The sequence below is a fragment of the Parus major genome, chromosome 2 (genome assembly GCF_001522545.3).
Source record: "Parus major isolate Abel chromosome 2, Parus_major1.1, whole genome shotgun sequence".
Classification (NCBI taxonomy): Eukaryota; Metazoa; Chordata; class Aves; order Passeriformes; family Paridae; genus Parus; species Parus major.
This window is the reverse complement of record NC_031769.1, coordinates 75,400,417-75,416,305: the sequence shown is the minus strand read 5'-3', so window position 1 is coordinate 75,416,305 and position 15,889 is coordinate 75,400,417. Positions and strand designations below refer to the sequence as shown.

Below are 15,889 nucleotides of genomic sequence, written 5' to 3'. Positions count from 1 at the left end.
TTAGCCTTTGTACTGAGAGCAGTCAGCTTCAGCTTTAAGTTTTGACTGAAACTTTTCTTAGATAAGTGTCTTCTCCCTGCTGTTGCCCTTGGCACCTTGGAAAAATTATAACTGAACTTTCTGGTGAACAGATTCATAATTTTGTATGTTCTTTCTGCAGTTTCCTTCTTACACTACCAGTCCCAAATTTCCTGCCTCAAATTTAAAATAGAGATGATGTGGGTCAGGTCAGTGATGTCTGCATGGTGTCCCAAAGAAAATGAGATAAATCCAGTGAGAATGACTAGTGTTCCAAAAGTACAAATAATGTTAGAATGTGATGCCCTATGGTTGCAAGGGATTTGATGAAAACAGGAGCTCGTGAGATGCTCGTTCCTAGTGAGTGTTCAGTTAGCTCCAGTGAAAGAGCTAACAAATAGTGCTGTGTTTCAAGAAAGTAAGAATAAAGACAGTTGTGCTGACAGAAGGTCTGATGTGGTTTGGGTTTTTTTTTTTGGTTCCTGAGAAGCAATAACAAAACCTCATGAGATAAGCAAGATGTGGCCCATGACACAACAGCCAGTGTTGTGAACATCAGTGCAAAGAATGTAAAGAGCTATAAGGGGAGATAGATAGTATGGATGCAGAAATTTGAGTGATTGCAGTTGTAGCTGTCATAGATGGATACCATTTGTATCTTATCATGCAGAGTTTACTCATGAAAACCTTCCTTAGTCATACCACTGTTGTCAGTTTCTGTCTTATAAATGCCTATGGGCTCCTGAACTGATCCCTGATAGCGATGACACTTGAGAGCAGTGCTTGAGTGCTTGAATCAAAGCTCAAGCTTTTGTGAGACAGTCTCTGTGATGAAGATACAATTTATTTCACATACTTTATAACTATATACAGTTCTAGTCCCCAAACATTACATCCAATATGATTTTGAACATTAGCTTATATTTTGTGAGCGCTGGACTGAGGGCTTATGGTTGCACATAGTTGAATTGCCTCTCACTGTTAATTACAGTGCCTTAATTACAATGTCATTTACCATGAAGGTGCTCCCTGTGTTTTGACATAAAAGGAAGTCATGCCATTGTGTATTTAGCTCACACTTTGGGCACAGTTGCATCATGTGTATAGTTATGTGCATCACTGTGGCAGTTTATGCTTGGTGATATAGCAATAACTTTGCGCACTTTTCCACACCCACGCTTAACTGCAAAGGTGTATGCAAAGGTATGCCAGTTTTGTAAAACCATGCACCTACTCTAAATCTCCTTCTCATCCTTCTGAAATGTGACTTATCTTGCTTCTCCTATTGTCTTGTTTATATTTCAATTTTCCTGGTTCTCCTAGTTGTCTTCTTTGGCAAGACCTGTGAGAAACCGTGGTATTTTAGATTTAGCCAAATTCATTTTGCGTTAAAACTTTGTGAGACTTGATGTGTGAGAATTTCAGTATGAAAAAAAATAACAGGTTGGCATCCAGAACCATGGAAGTTTATCTGAACTGAACTTCTGATTTCTCTTGAGGTTTAGTAGTTCACTACTAAATCTGTTTGAGTCCAGTTAATTAGTTACAAAGCCATAAGCCACAGACTTGGAATTAAAGAAAACAAAGCTCCAAGCCTCCGCATAATTTAAGTGCAAGAAGAAACTTTTGTTAAACTAGGACGTGCCTTTACATTACTGTTTTTCTGTTTGAAATGCAAACTAGCGTACAGATGAACCAACAGCACAGCCATTGATTTTGGATCCATGCCACATGTTATTAATGTGACAGCCTAGTGTGCCCCTGTGATCTGTTCCCCCACCTTCTCTGACATTGGTTTCTCCTTCCAGAGGCATGGCAGGGTTTTTTTGTTTTGTATTGATGGTTTTACTCCTACTAATGTAGCTTGCAGGGAGTACAGAATGCCTGGTTTGGTAAGATATTCTGCTCTTCTGTTTTTAGGACAATGTAGATCAGACTTCAGCTCATGGTCGGCGGGATCTGGTGGAACCAGGTTTCCAAGAACCATCTAACCGCATCTCCCTGAACCACCAAGGTAAGGAATTGTGCGTGGAAATCCAGGCTTCTCAGGCGAGTGCAGGCATGGTTTTGCCTCCATGGTGCCATTTCTCCTTCTAACTGGAGGAAAAAAGAAAATGTTCTGGATGTCTGGAGAAGGAGAGCTGAAGAAATTGGGTTTTGTCACAACTGTCCTTTGAACTGTGAGTGAAGGTGACAAAGAACTTGAATGCATCTCAAATCTTGTCGCCCAAGATAGGATTACTAGCCTGAGTGACAGAGATATTCTCCTATTTTTATGAGTAGGGAGAAGGGAAGTACTGACATTAAATTCAACATTTGAAATGTTAAGGTTGCATTTTAAAAAAATCTTCAACTGCCATAAGATGGGCTCTGGGTCAATGTCTGGAGTAGGAGAAGAAAAAAAAAGCATATTTACTTGCTTTCCATGACAGAAATCAGCTCATTTGTGAAAAGATACCTGAACTAGATGTTGTAATGTCAGTGTAATAATTTGGTTTCTGTAATTCAGCAGGACCATTCATAAAAAAGCTAAAACAAATCTTACAACCCTGTCTTCATTGATTTTTGTCTGTTCAGAGACCTAAAAGACAACAGTTAATATTTTTACAGGGACTGTTCAGCTCAGCTTTATTGTTTTAGGTTTGAAATAATTGATAATCATGTTCTTTTAGCAGTGAGCTCTCTTACCCTCAGGCTTCATGATGGTTTAATTTGAAACCAAGTCCTTGAAGGTCATCTTCAAATATTGCTTCATCAGAGCAGCTAATAGTAATGCAGACAGAACAAGACTATTGAAGCAAAAAAGACTACAAGCATATTACTTAAAATATTTGCCAAACATGCCATGCTTAACTTGTCCTTTAAAAATTCAGCTTTTTTTAATTTTTCAAGGGCAGCAAGACTCAAATTTCATGACTTGTAGATTCTCAAGACAATTAAACTTGCAAAAACAAGTCCCAGAGTGTTATGAGGGTTGTTTTTTAACTTGCGCCCCTTTCCATGCTGTAGGTGTTCTGGTGTTTTTAAAGCTTTGCTTTCAATTGAAACAGGTTGCAATGTAATCCAGTCTAAAACTTACAGCAGCAGAGGCAGTGTGTAGTGGCATGTTTGCATGCATAGAACACTTACTATGAGTTCAATTTTTCATGTGTCTTATAATTAATAATTTTTTAATATTATTTTCACCTATGTCAGGGTGTGCAAATCGTGAAACAGATCTATGCATGTGACTTCTGAAGCTATTTGTAAACATCCCCCTTTAATCAGGGGATTTGGGGTAGGGAACACATCCTGTGTGGTCTGGCTTCATGTGTTACAGTGTCTGCTGCTTTTGAAGTTGGAACATTCATAGAAGAAATAGATAATACTGTGTTTAGATGGCAGAGCGCCAGCTTTGCAGCCTGACATTTTCCCACTTCCTTTTCAGATCCTTCTTTTCCTCTATCAGTATTGTTGTACTGCAGAAAGGATCCATACAGTGTCACCTGACACGTGGCTCTTTCTCAGCCACTTTGAGACAAATGTCCAAATTAATTTAGGAAACAGCTGTCTTTAAAGAAAATGGTTTGCCCAGGGGGTACTGGCAATTCGATGCCTATTTCTCAAGAAAGATCCACTTAATGCTTTTCCCCAGTACTTTTTGAAATAAAAACTGCTTATGCATCCACAATTTGTTTGGATTTTTTTTTCTGTATCAGCTGACTGACAGCAGTCGAATCCACTATTTCTAAAAGTTTTCTAATTTTGTTGCTGCAGTAAATACATAGTACAGTATCAATCTTGGCACTGTTATTTTAGTGGTCGGGATTAAGAGCTGAAACCTAAATGCTCAAAATGTGGCCTTTAAGCATTGAGCTGGGCTGTAGGAGTTCTGCCTTTTTGCAGTGTTGGAGGGAAGCAAGGTACCTGCTGCTTTGGTATCCTCTTGGAAATGGAAGTGGCCATAAGTGTGATGTTACGTTGTGTCTTGAGTGTTTGCTCAGTCCAAATAGGAGCATTTACAATTTTCTCGTAGCATATGAAATAAATATTATTGTCCAAGAACTTGAATGTACAAGTATTTTTAGAGCTGGTATATATTCTGGAATTCCAGATTAATGAATAGAACATAGAAAAATATAACGTGAAGAACTTTGGCTCAGGGAATTGTGACACGGTCTGAACTAGCTCCTATATAGTCATATTAGTCACAGAATAAATATAAAGATTAGATTATTATAATGAAATATATTTTTATATTCTGTGGCCACTATTTGCTTTGTTTTTTCTTACTCTTACACTAAACTTTGTTATTCATTACTTTCTATTAAAACCTTGCTGGCACTGACACTGGTTTAAAGCTTAAAAGAGTAAACCTGTGTCCAGAAGCACTGAAGAACCACTGCAAATTAAAGTCTGGTGGTATGCCTTGATTATGTTGATGATAAAGATGTTTGCAACAGACGATGGCAATTTTTGCTTCCAATTATGTGCAACATTACTTGCTGACTTAAGCACATGCCTATAGGAGACCTAAAGCTTCCTGACTGGCATGATCAGAAATTGTGAAAGGATTAGAATTGGCTAAAATAATTCCTATGTTAGTTTTTCTCTGCTTTTTTCTCTTTAGTGTATTGTGTGTATTAAAGGTTGCAGCTGAACTTTGAGCAGCCATAGTTGTTGCACTGTTTTATGTATGCACTTGCAATTCACACCTGACCACATTGCTCAGTGAGTGCAGCAGGTTTGCCAATTTCTGTTGAACATTAACTTGTTGTGCTCCTTTGCTTTTCACTGGGAGAGCTTTTGATATAAGCACCTGCAATTCTGAACCAAGACTGGTTTCCACAGCCTATAAAAATGGTGATTAGCTTCTTCCCAGGCATCTGAATCCCTTTAGCACAAACTGGAAAAAGAGCATTCAAGTGGAGACTGAGATAGCCCTGCCAACTGTCCCTGTGTGAATAAGCCCTTTCTTGTGAAGGGTATTTCAAGTACATGTTTCCTGCTGAATCACTGTTTTTACACAAGCAGATGCTTTATAACTCTTCAGCTTCTTCTTTCAAAAGAATATCTTGTAAAGATTGGGGAGCAGAAGATTGTTCTGTTAAGTGAGGAGTCTTTAGAATAGACGGTTTCATCTGAAATTAATGTGCAAAATTGAGTGCAGATGGAATAGTATTTTTTCCTAGAAATAGTTTAATAACTACTTTTGTGTAGGTATGCTAATGAACTTGCTTACTTTAACAATAAATATTTTTATATCTGAGCCATTATTTAGTTTATCACTTCTCAATGATTCTCCTAATTGGACAAGTTTTGTAAAGTACTAAATGCAAAGAATGTGATCTATGATATCTTTCCTATATTCCCTATAAGCTACTTTATAAATCAAATGTCATAGGAAAGAACAAACTGTTTTGCTGAACAATATTAATATCCACTAATGTAAAGAAGAGATATCCTTCAGATACCTATTAAAAGTAAGAGAAAGTTAAGAACAGCAAGCCAGGATTTGGCATTTAATAACTGGCAAGTCTAAGTATTTCTGGAACAGTCATTCCAGAAGCTGTAGTAAAGCCTCTAGGCTTGAAGAAGAAAAATGTGTCCAAACTATGTGGCTTTTCTGAAGAGGAAAATGTAGGAGGTGAAGATACAAGCAAAACAAGTATTTACCATCTTCAAAAACACCAAGAAGAAGTGAAAGCATGCTTAGGAGATGATGACAGGTATTGTTAATTTTAAATTTTTTTCCTTCTCACTTTGCAAAAGATTTAGCAGTCACAAATGTTTAAAATTTTAATGTCAAGTTTTCTGCAGTGTGTAACCTATAGTAGTATACTCTGTCCAGTAGTGAGAGGCTAGTAGAGAGAGCTGTGGACCCATAGTAGTGATTTTACTTCCAACCCTTCCATTCACACTGGGATGCTATTTAGAGGCCTTCCATAAGGGTGATAGGCTCCCACATTTGCTCTCCCTTGTCCTGTCCCAAAGGCTGCTGCTGCTTCTCCTCTTTTCCCCAATTACCCTAGCAGTGCAGCCTGTTCCTCTTGTCTGCTCTGTGATACTGCTGTGTAATGCCACCAAACTTAATCTTGAATGTGTCTCAGTAGCAAGACAAAGCTATCATATAGATTTCCCTGTGCTACTGTGGAAGAGCTTTGCTGTATGAATTACGATTTCAAAATACACTATGCTACAGAAAACTCTTAAGCCAAACAGAATTTGCTGACTCTTGGACTTCAGGGGGTTTAACCTGCCCACATGCTGTTTCCCTTCTTGCTCCATACTTCTGGGATTTTCTTTGTTGATGCATATTTTGGAGCTCATTTTTTCTGTTTGTTTTTCTAGCAGGCAATACTGCCAACTCCAGTCCCAGATGTAAAGTTTATGGGCAATGCTTTTTATTGGTACTTGACATGTACTTTTTGAGATTGCTTAGCCACTTCTTATTCAGAATTTTAAAGCCAGGCATAAATAAGGCACATGCTGTCACCTCGCCTTTTAATGGAAGCATAAGACATGCAGTGCTGGCACTTTCTCTGTGTATGTACTCATGGGATGATTGTCAGTTTCTGTACAAGTGTGTTTTGCCATGGGTCTGTGATGAAAGATTTATCTTCCTTTTATTAGTACATTCACATGAAGTCTTCCTTTCCCAAGGTGCTCTCAGCTCTTGTTGGACTTGATGCTTTCTATCACTGCAGTTTGCAGACAGAGCTGAGCTGAACCTTATGGTACCTCTGGCACCTCTGCCAGGTGACTCTAGCAGCAGAAAGGAAATGGTGCTAAGGTTGTTTTAGCCAACAGCTGTCCTTTCTCAACAGCCTTTGGTCTTTCTTGGTTGATGATGGTAGGAGTCTTGCCTGTAGTGAGACAATGAATATGCTTTGGTTGCAGATTGGGTGGGCATTAGATTTCCTGCGTGTATGTACAGACCACTTGGCTCCCAGTGAAACTGGAAGGATCCAGGGCATCTGCCAAAACTTGCATCATACTCTAGTCGACTCTTGAGGTGGATGCTGTCCTGTACCTTGCTGGCTGGTCATTAAACATTAACTTTTATAGAAACAGTAAATGTCAGCATGGTGGAAACTTCCCTCCTAGCACACTGGAACAGTCCCGTGTCCAAAAAATATAAGCTCGTGTAAATACAGGCAGACTTTTGAATGACCCTGGGTGTAGGTGAAGTATTACAATGCCTAAGATTTAGCCCAGAGAAATAATACTGTGTAGCAGTCTTTTTCTCCACCACTGTTGTTATTACTTGCTTTTAATATATTTTCTTCTGTATTTGCCTCAGGATAGACATGGGAGGCTGAGGTGATGGTGTTATTCTGTAGCTAATGAGGAGTGTGTTTAGTAACAGCCAGTGCTGCTTCTGAAATGCTTCAGTTGTGGGATCTGACTGGGATGAGTTGGTTATCTGGTGTAACAGAACTAACCCATGTTCTTTGCAGAATCTAGCTGGTACTGAATTGAAAGTGTAGAATGGAAAACAAACACTGTTTGTATTTCAGAGACAATACTGCCAGACATTCATGAATTCTCATGCTTTGTATAAATGTTGTCATTGTCCAGCCTTAGAAAAAAACCACCATTAATGCCAAAATGATTTACACTGACTAATCTTACGTGTTGAGCGGAGACCCTGCTTCCTGCCTAGCTCATTACAGTACCTTTGTCTTCCTTTGAAGAATGCTTCCATTTATATTTGGTGATGAATCTTGTTAGCATGGCTACTAGAAAGGCACCCATAATAGCTGTGTAAAAGTTTAACTTCCCTCATTAGATTAGTTTCCAAACCCTTGGGCTGACAGAAATCTGAAAAAAAAATTATGAAAAGGGAAGACAGTAGATTGGTGTTTAGTACAGATTATTTCAGAGATCTGCAGTGAGCTACAGGAGACAGATGAACTGAATTAATCGAGTTTAGCTCAAAGACTGTACATAATGTAATGAAGATTGACTTAAAACAGTGAAATGAGAAGAAACAGACCAAAATTATTTAAACTATAGCATATTCAAAGAAGATAATTTGTAGGTAGCTGATTGATTTTTTATAATTTTTATTGTATTTTTATCTTTAATTTTTTATGTATCAACCTTTTAGTATCAGCTTGAAAATCATCAATTTTGGACATATTTAAAATTAATTACGTTCCTCTGAAGCCATATGATATGAATAAAAAAATTGTAATATCTCATAGTTGACAAACATGGTATTTTAAGCCTGTTTATTATCTCAGGATTCAGTGTATCAATCTATTGAATTTCTCTGAAAAGGTAGGATTCAGTGCAGGGAGGGAGCCCACAGTCTTGTTTGTGTAGAGGTTGCCTTGGGGCCTTTGTTCATTAGAAATTTTACAAGGTGAGATGTAAAAAAATGAAGAATTTTAAGTAAGCCTAAACCAAGAAACTACCTAAAATACGAGTAGTTTACTAGCATAAACTACAATATTAAAAATTTATTTTCAGCCTTTTTTTTTTCTTTTTTTCTTTTTTTCTTGCTGTGCTGGAGGGGGGAATATGGTTGCTGGGGCAGAGCAGTTGCATTGGAAGAGCAAGTGGAGCTGGACTATGAAATTGAGTTCTTTGCTCAAGATAGACCATAATGCACCCTTCATCCCTCAGGGACTGAGGGTGTATGGTGTATGGGTGTATGACATCTGAAATAGTGGCTTGGGATTTTTTTTATACTGCAGATAGGTGTTCCTTCACCTCTTTCAACATTTGTATCTGCAGTTACCATGGCACAGAGGGGAGTAAATTCACAAGGCATGAATTCAGGGTACTTAGAAGCTCCTTTCTTGTTATTGTTAAATTCTTGTTCAAGGCTTTGGGAGGGGAAGAGGTAATTGGGCACCTGGGTGATGAGCTTCTCTTGCTTTACAGATCCATCTCCGAAAAAGAGGGCATTTACTTCCTTCACCCCTTATGTGTTACATCCTTGAAAACAAGTTAGTTTAATACTAGCATAAGGGCACAGTGGTGACTCTTTAAGAAACTCACCACAAATCAAATAGGGCTCTCCCTATTTGAGAGCCCAGTGCAAAATCAATCTTAAAATCAAATGTCGTTTTTAATCCACTTTTGTCTTTAATATTAAAGTATCTGCATTTCCTGCTGTCACTGAAGAAAAGCAAATTTAGCTGTTCTTTTTGCATCCTTTAGCTGGGTAATACAAGAGGCAGCATGGGATGCCCTATCTCTTTGTTGGTGGGTGTGCACTTGTTGGTTGGTGGGCATCTGGTGGAAAACTTCCTCCCCATGCTGCAGCTATTGCACAAGGATGGCTCAGGGGAGCAGCATGATTTTGGGACTTTCAGTGAGGGGCTGGTACCTGAACACACTGGTCTGTGGGAGGTCTGTTTGCAAGAGGCTGATGTTCTCATTATGTATTTGCTTACATTTGGCTACTCCCCAGTCATGTGCCAGCTCGGTGAGGTGATGCCAGTGGCAGCAAATACAATTTCTGTGCAGCTGCCACCACTCCAATGGTGTTGGGTCACCTGCCCCCTCACTGAGCAGGCACCTGTATGCAGGCAGCTTGGTACCACAGCCTAGCTGGTGACTCCTTGGGAGGGAGAGCAGCTTGAACAGCTGAGAGAGAGCCCCAAGAGGGAAGCAGCCTGCAAAGCCCTTCCTGGGGATGATGTTGTTCTAGGCATTTCATTTCCCATGCTTGAGCTTATGGGTCTGACACATCTGTTCGAAATAGTGTGCCTGGGGAAATTCACATATCTGAGGGAAGCCAGTGGTTCAGTATCCACCTCACGATAAGATGTTTCTCCCAGGTATCAGAGCTGTGCTCATTTCTTGTGTTTATCTCATGCCTTTAATGAGGGAAAAAAATGTCTGTTATCCTATGGGTAGTGCATTCCCTCTTCTGTAAGTATATTTGCTTAGCAATTTGCACCGTTCCATTGCTAAAGCAATCAAATGTGATAGATTTCACTATTTTTTTATATCATTTTATATAGCTGGTTATACTGTCCAACAGGTATTAGGGAACTTCTGGTCTCAGGTCTTCCTCTGCCTCCTGAGCAGCTTACTTCTTCCATTTGAGTTAGTGATCCAAAATTAAGCCTATATGCTCTTCTAATTTAATCAATGAAAGTTAACTGTAAAAAAAATAGGATGAGCTCTTATGTTCTCTGGCATGACTGTATTGCCTTTATGTTTTCTTTTGTAATCTGACTAAATTTCTACTGTCAACATGTTCGAGGAAAAGGATGGAAATTAATAGTATCAACACAGGCTCTTTTGGTAGCTTCTGGATGACATTTTTAACACGGCTGAGTTGAATTCTTGCCTGTGCTACTACACCCTGTTCCTTCATGTTCTTGGATTTTGCATATTCCCTGTTAGGGGGAATGTTTTAAGTGTATTTAGCTTTATGTAAGAAGCTTTTGAACCTTTCAGTGAAGGTGTTATAACCAAATGTCAAAACATAGCTGTGGGCACTTAAAATAGTCTCAGTACTAATGAGCTTTCCAGCTAAGAAAGTTGATTTATTATGTAGCTTAGCTTTTAATCATGCCATAAGAATGACAGTTGGTCAGTAAAAACAGTGTCTCTGCAACATCAGAATATTAACTTTGAATTCTAATGCCTTAACCAAAAGCAAATTCTAAGTTTCAAAGGTGATTTATTATATAAAGGGGAAGGTTATATTTAGAGATGGAAACAATCCAAACTCACTGCAACTATACTGTTATATATTTTGAAAATAATATTTTAAGAAGTATCTCTAATTTTTGAGATTAAAGTACAATGTCACTATGCAAGGTCAGCTTTAATGGAGAGAGGACTGACTTTCAGTATTTGATTACATAGAAAGCTTTAGGGCTTTAATCTGGTTTCATGACTTTGTTTTCAAGTCTGAAATAAATCTGTTCTGCTTATTCAGACTTTTAAGAGTATCGTCTGTCAGAAACTGCCATTTATCTGCAGCACATGGAATGTTTGAAATCACTGTGACTGTTAAGGGGAGGCTATTTTATTTTATAAATCTCTCTGCTTTGGTAAAAGCAGACAGATTTCTCAAGAGAACAGTATTAATTGTGTCTCTGTACTTCCTGAAGATGATGGGGGGAAATGGACCCCGTTTTCTATGAAACTGATTTCCAAGACTGTGGTAGCAGTGGTGTAGTGAAGTAGGGGCAGATGTAATGTCAGAAGCTGCTCCCTGAATTGGTATTGGTTAGACTTCATCTTTGCAAGAAACTTTGTAATAGCCTTATTTCACCTGAACATTTAACAACTTTGGAATCAGGTATTTTATTTTATTTTTTTTCCAAATGAAATCCATTTAACCTGATAAAGTCCTGATTTACTCCTATCCCTGTTCTAAGCAAACTGAACTGATTTTTGTTCTGTCTCTGATCAGCCATGCACCTCTGATCTCTCTTGTAATGCAGGTAATTCTTAATAACTGGCACAGTGCAGCCCTCCTGTTTGCAAACAATTCTGAGAGACTTGTTATCTGAGTTTCGGATTTTTATTTTCCCCTGACCTTCAAAGTTATATTTTTGGTTTCTGTCAAAGTACCAAGAGGGTGGGGAACAGGCAGTGCAATTTTTGGTTTCCTTCCATTGTTTGTCCTAGTAAGTGTCCTAGCCTTTGGTTTCTGTCTCTTCTTTCTAGTTCCTCAGGTGAAGAAAAGTATAAGTTAATTTACTTTTTTATGAGCTTCATCTTTAAAGCAGAGCTTTTATCATCTTAGAAATTAATACAGAAATTCACATTGCTTCTCTTTTAAAATAATAAAAAATATTAAATAAAAAAACAACCAAGCCATGTCTAGCTCTAACATTTCTAGGGGTGAGAAATAGAACGAGGATGAGGCAAAATTTGTTCACAATAGTGAAATGGGGCATATTTCTGATACTGCAGTTCTTCTGGCAAAGGCTTCTGGTGCTTTAGGATTGTTTGATTCAACTACTTTGTGCTCTTCATTTTCACTTGTTAGTTGGTTTAATTACAGGAAGAATTATAAATGCTAAACAAAAGTTGTCCTCATGCTTAAAAATTAAATGGATTTTAAAAGCTGGCTGACGGTACTATAGCAAATTTAGGTTAAGCAGTCTGAATAAGTATAGAATTAGTGTAAGGTTTTAGTATCCTTTTCTGCACATTAAAAGAATTTTCAGGAGAGCTTAAGTACTAGAAAAATGGGATTTTCACATAAAGACATAACACATTGTACAGCTGAGAGGAAAATGCTCAGTTCAAGTTATAGCTTAAACGTGATCTTCCTTAGAAATGTCTTTTTTAATCTCTATATAAAATAAAGACTGTTTCTGCCAGATGACTGGGAAGTCAAGGATTGCAGATTTTAAGATTTTTTCCAGCATGGGAACATATCTCTTCTATTTGAGACAAACAGATTACACTGGAATGCATTCATGGTCTATATCAGCAAGTATACCTTAACTTAGTTATGTCAAAAAGAACATACACTGTGGTATTGTGGTGTAAAAAAAAAAAAGGATGTCGCTAAAAATACTTGGCTAATAAATTTCCATGGTTTTGGATGAATGTGAAAGTAGGCTTTCTTACTGGCAGAGTTATGTTTATTTGATTTTCTGTGTTTAAAAGATTATTTAAGATTCATGAAGTCAGACTTCAGATACCAAGAAGAGTGTAAAATGGCACAGGCTTTGATTAAAGGAACTTTCTTGTTCTTTCTGTAAACCCTGTATCTCTGCAGAGTATCCTGCCTGTATTTACAGCCAGTCCTTGCTGAAAGAATGTGATTGACCTTGGGCTGGCTGGCAGCTTTATAGGTATTAGGGTCCTTGTTAAGGGAGAGATGGTTATTTTTCACTCCTTTTGGAAGTTGCACGGAGTAACAAATGTACATAGCCTGTGCTGTGGGATTGCATGGACTTTTAGGTACTGATGGGAATGAGTGGTTGCAAACTGTAGCAGGTAATGATGGCAGCAGCAAACCTGGCTCCCATGTGGTGGTCACTAACCAGCTATGACTCTGGCATCCTGTAATGGGTTTAGTGCTGGCTAAAATCATGAGTGTACTTACTAGAATTATTTACTCATTTTGTGCTATGAGATATGAATTGGGATGAGGACAAAGCAGGCTTAATACTTAAAAGGTATAAAGAAAACTTAATTTGCAGAACTAAAAGAATAAAAATAATCAGAATAAAGCCTTCAGAACACTTCTTCTCCCCCTGCCTGACTTCTTTCCTTTCCCAAATAACAATGTAGAGACAAAACCTGGGATTTAAAATCAGTTACCACCTCTACAATAGTCTTTCATCAGTTTTTGTAGGGAGAGGGGTTTTCTCTCACCCTGCTACAGAGACTTCTCCACAAGAAACAGTTCTCTCATAGCTTTTAATTTCCATGAATAACAGCTGCACAGGAAAATCTGCAATTGTGAAGTTCCTCCCATTTTCACAGCCTTCCCACAGCTGAATTCATGGGCCATGTAAGCTTATGGGATATTATTTTAAGGATGTTCAAAACCAAAGGTTCTTTTCATTTATCTCTGTGATCATCTTCATCTCTGGGAGCAGAGATCTTCTTTCCCTGGGGGCAAAGGGTCTTCATCACTCTTTCTCTCTGTTCAAACTTCTCATGGAATCACAGCTACTTCAACATCTGCTTTGTTTCATTATGGATGCCTCTGCTCACATCTACACTTTCACATCTCCCCATACTTTCTCATTAATTACATGGGGTATTTTAGTGTGTCATAGTCCATCTCCATGGCCTTACCAAAAGAACTTTCAGCCCAATACTAAGGCATCTCTTCATTCTCCTTCCATCTGGGACTTGGCTCCTTCTTTACTGACCTTGGTGTCTTCATGTTACCTTCTACATGTCCTCACTCTATCCTTTTCTCTCACTCAAGAGAGAGGATCAATATTTTGAAAGTTTCATCTGTGTGGTTAGAGTTAATACCTCACCCAGGCCTGTGGATGGTCATGATGGTTTCTTCCAGGCGGGGGCTGAAGCAGTCACAGTGATGGATTTCAGGATGTGCTGGGGCTGTGCCAAGATCTCAGGGGGCCCAGCCAGAATGGGAATGATGGTGGCTGTTCTGGCTGCATGGCTGGTCTCTGGCCCCTGCTTCCTTCAATTTCAGCTTGGGGCTGATGGCTTCCCGTCCAGTGGGGCTGCGGTGGAGGGGGCCTGGCCCACCCAGAGCCACTCCAGGGGCTCAGCAGACCCCAGCTGGGCACAGGCAGCGTGGCCAGGGCTTAGTGTCAGCCAGATGTCAGCAGCTGCAGCTCGGCCCAGCCTCGGCTGGGGCCCTGTGGCCTCCTGTCCTCCCACCCTGGCCACTGCTGGGGTCCAGCCCTCCCCCACCAGGCCGTGCAGGTCACGGTGGAGCAGGGCTGGCCTGACCAGCACCAGTTACCTTTGCAAAGCCAGAAGCCAGAGAGAGCTTTCACTGTCTTTAAATGTGGAATTCACAGAGGTGGACCGAGCTTCTAAATGGTTTAATAGGTTGTCAGTTCTCAGAGCTACCCAGCTATTGGTTTTTGCTAAGCACAGAGGAAGGCACCTCCTAGAAAAATCATTTCCTTGGGTGGCTTCTTCCCTCCTCACCAAATATCTGTTAATACTAAACCAGCACACATCCATAAGCTGCTCAGAATAAATGGACTGAAGAAATCATGGCAGGATAATAACAAGCGTATGCTTCTTTACATGAGCTCTCCATCAGTGAGGAGGAACTGGGAAATACTTACTGGGGTTGACCACTGTGCCTGTGTGGAGCAGGACAAAGAGTTAGAAGCACTCGTTCAATGAATCAGCTTCTACATGGAATTAAGCAAATAACTGTAGATGTCTGCCTACATTTTACCCATCAGCAAAATGAGGATACTGCTGTTGCAGAACTTCTGTCAAATATGTGGTGGGGACCTGCTTAGTCGTGTGCATGGTCTTTCTGAAAACGAAGTCTCACTTCAGCTTTGTTCATGTTATTAAGTCAAGAGCCAGTTCTGCTGATATGAAGTCAAGACTGAAATGAAAGCATACATGAGATTGTGTCCTAATGCATTGGGTAAACCATAGGGTATTACTTCGATATGACGGGTAGCCTTTCTATAAACTGACTTGCTTGTATGCAGCCTATGACATGGAAGTGAGGAGAGATGATGCAGCTTCTAAGTACCATAAATGTGCTTTGATTGATGGTGCATAAGTTTTGACTCACAGTAGGGAGGATAGTGAATTAAGCTGAAGGGTACTTGAAGCATTATGCATGTGGGGGTTGAAATTAAAGTTGGGAACAGTGACCACACTTGCCAGGTGACATTGGAACATTTACTACAAAAAAAAGAAGGGGCATTAAATGTGGGATAAAGAGATAAGTTAAAAACACTTGAGGCGTAAGTGAAAAGCCGTGGAGTTTCTTTAAGATGGTTTTAGTATGTAGCTTAAATTAAACGATTGAAAGAGATCTAATTTGTTTTCATTACTGTAGGAGCCAAGATGTCTACTAATACAGTATTTATGTTTGTGGTAATATCTTTCTACCATTGTGTGTCTCTATAAACTTTCTGTTTAAGAAAATGACTAAACAAAGCAGAACAAAAACCCCTCTCAACCCTTCCTCTTTATGGCAATAGTGCAAAGATTTTTGGGTCAGGATAATGTCTCCTGCTATGTTATGCTGGTGAAATACAAAACAGAGAGATCTCTTTCTGAAGAGCAAGTTTAGAGATGGATCTATCAGATTGTTGGCTCCAAGGCAAACTGAGACGATCAGAGGAATTTGCTGAAGGCATGGCTAGGGTGAATCCTCCTTTCTTACAGTGAGGGTGTTTGAGCAAGAAGACTTGCTGATGACTTTGCCATGAAAAGAGATGTTCTCAGACCATTTGCATTCCCCAGGGTCTGGTGACTCCCT

General features: G+C 39.3%; 2 protein-coding genes across 11 annotated transcripts in view; one reads left to right on the top strand and one right to left on the bottom strand.

Moving 5' to 3' along the window:
* CDH18 (cadherin 18) overlaps positions 1-15,889 on the bottom strand; it is a 1,344,136-nt gene that overhangs the window by 471,503 nt on the left and 856,744 nt on the right. The window lies entirely within an intron of this gene.
* Positions 1-15,889, top strand: part of GRB10 (growth factor receptor bound protein 10) — a 146,822-nt gene that overhangs the window by 59,372 nt on the left and 71,561 nt on the right. For all 5 annotated transcript variants that reach the window (XR_001525455.1, XR_001525453.1, XM_015653131.1 and 2 more), the window contains exon 3: positions 1,939-2,032. Coding sequence is in view for 3 of the 5 variants with exons in the window: in XM_015653131.1 (XP_015508617.1) it covers positions 1,939-2,032 (94 nt within the window). In the remaining 2 variants the exon portion in view is untranslated. The remainder of the gene's footprint in view (positions 1-1,938; positions 2,033-15,889) is intronic.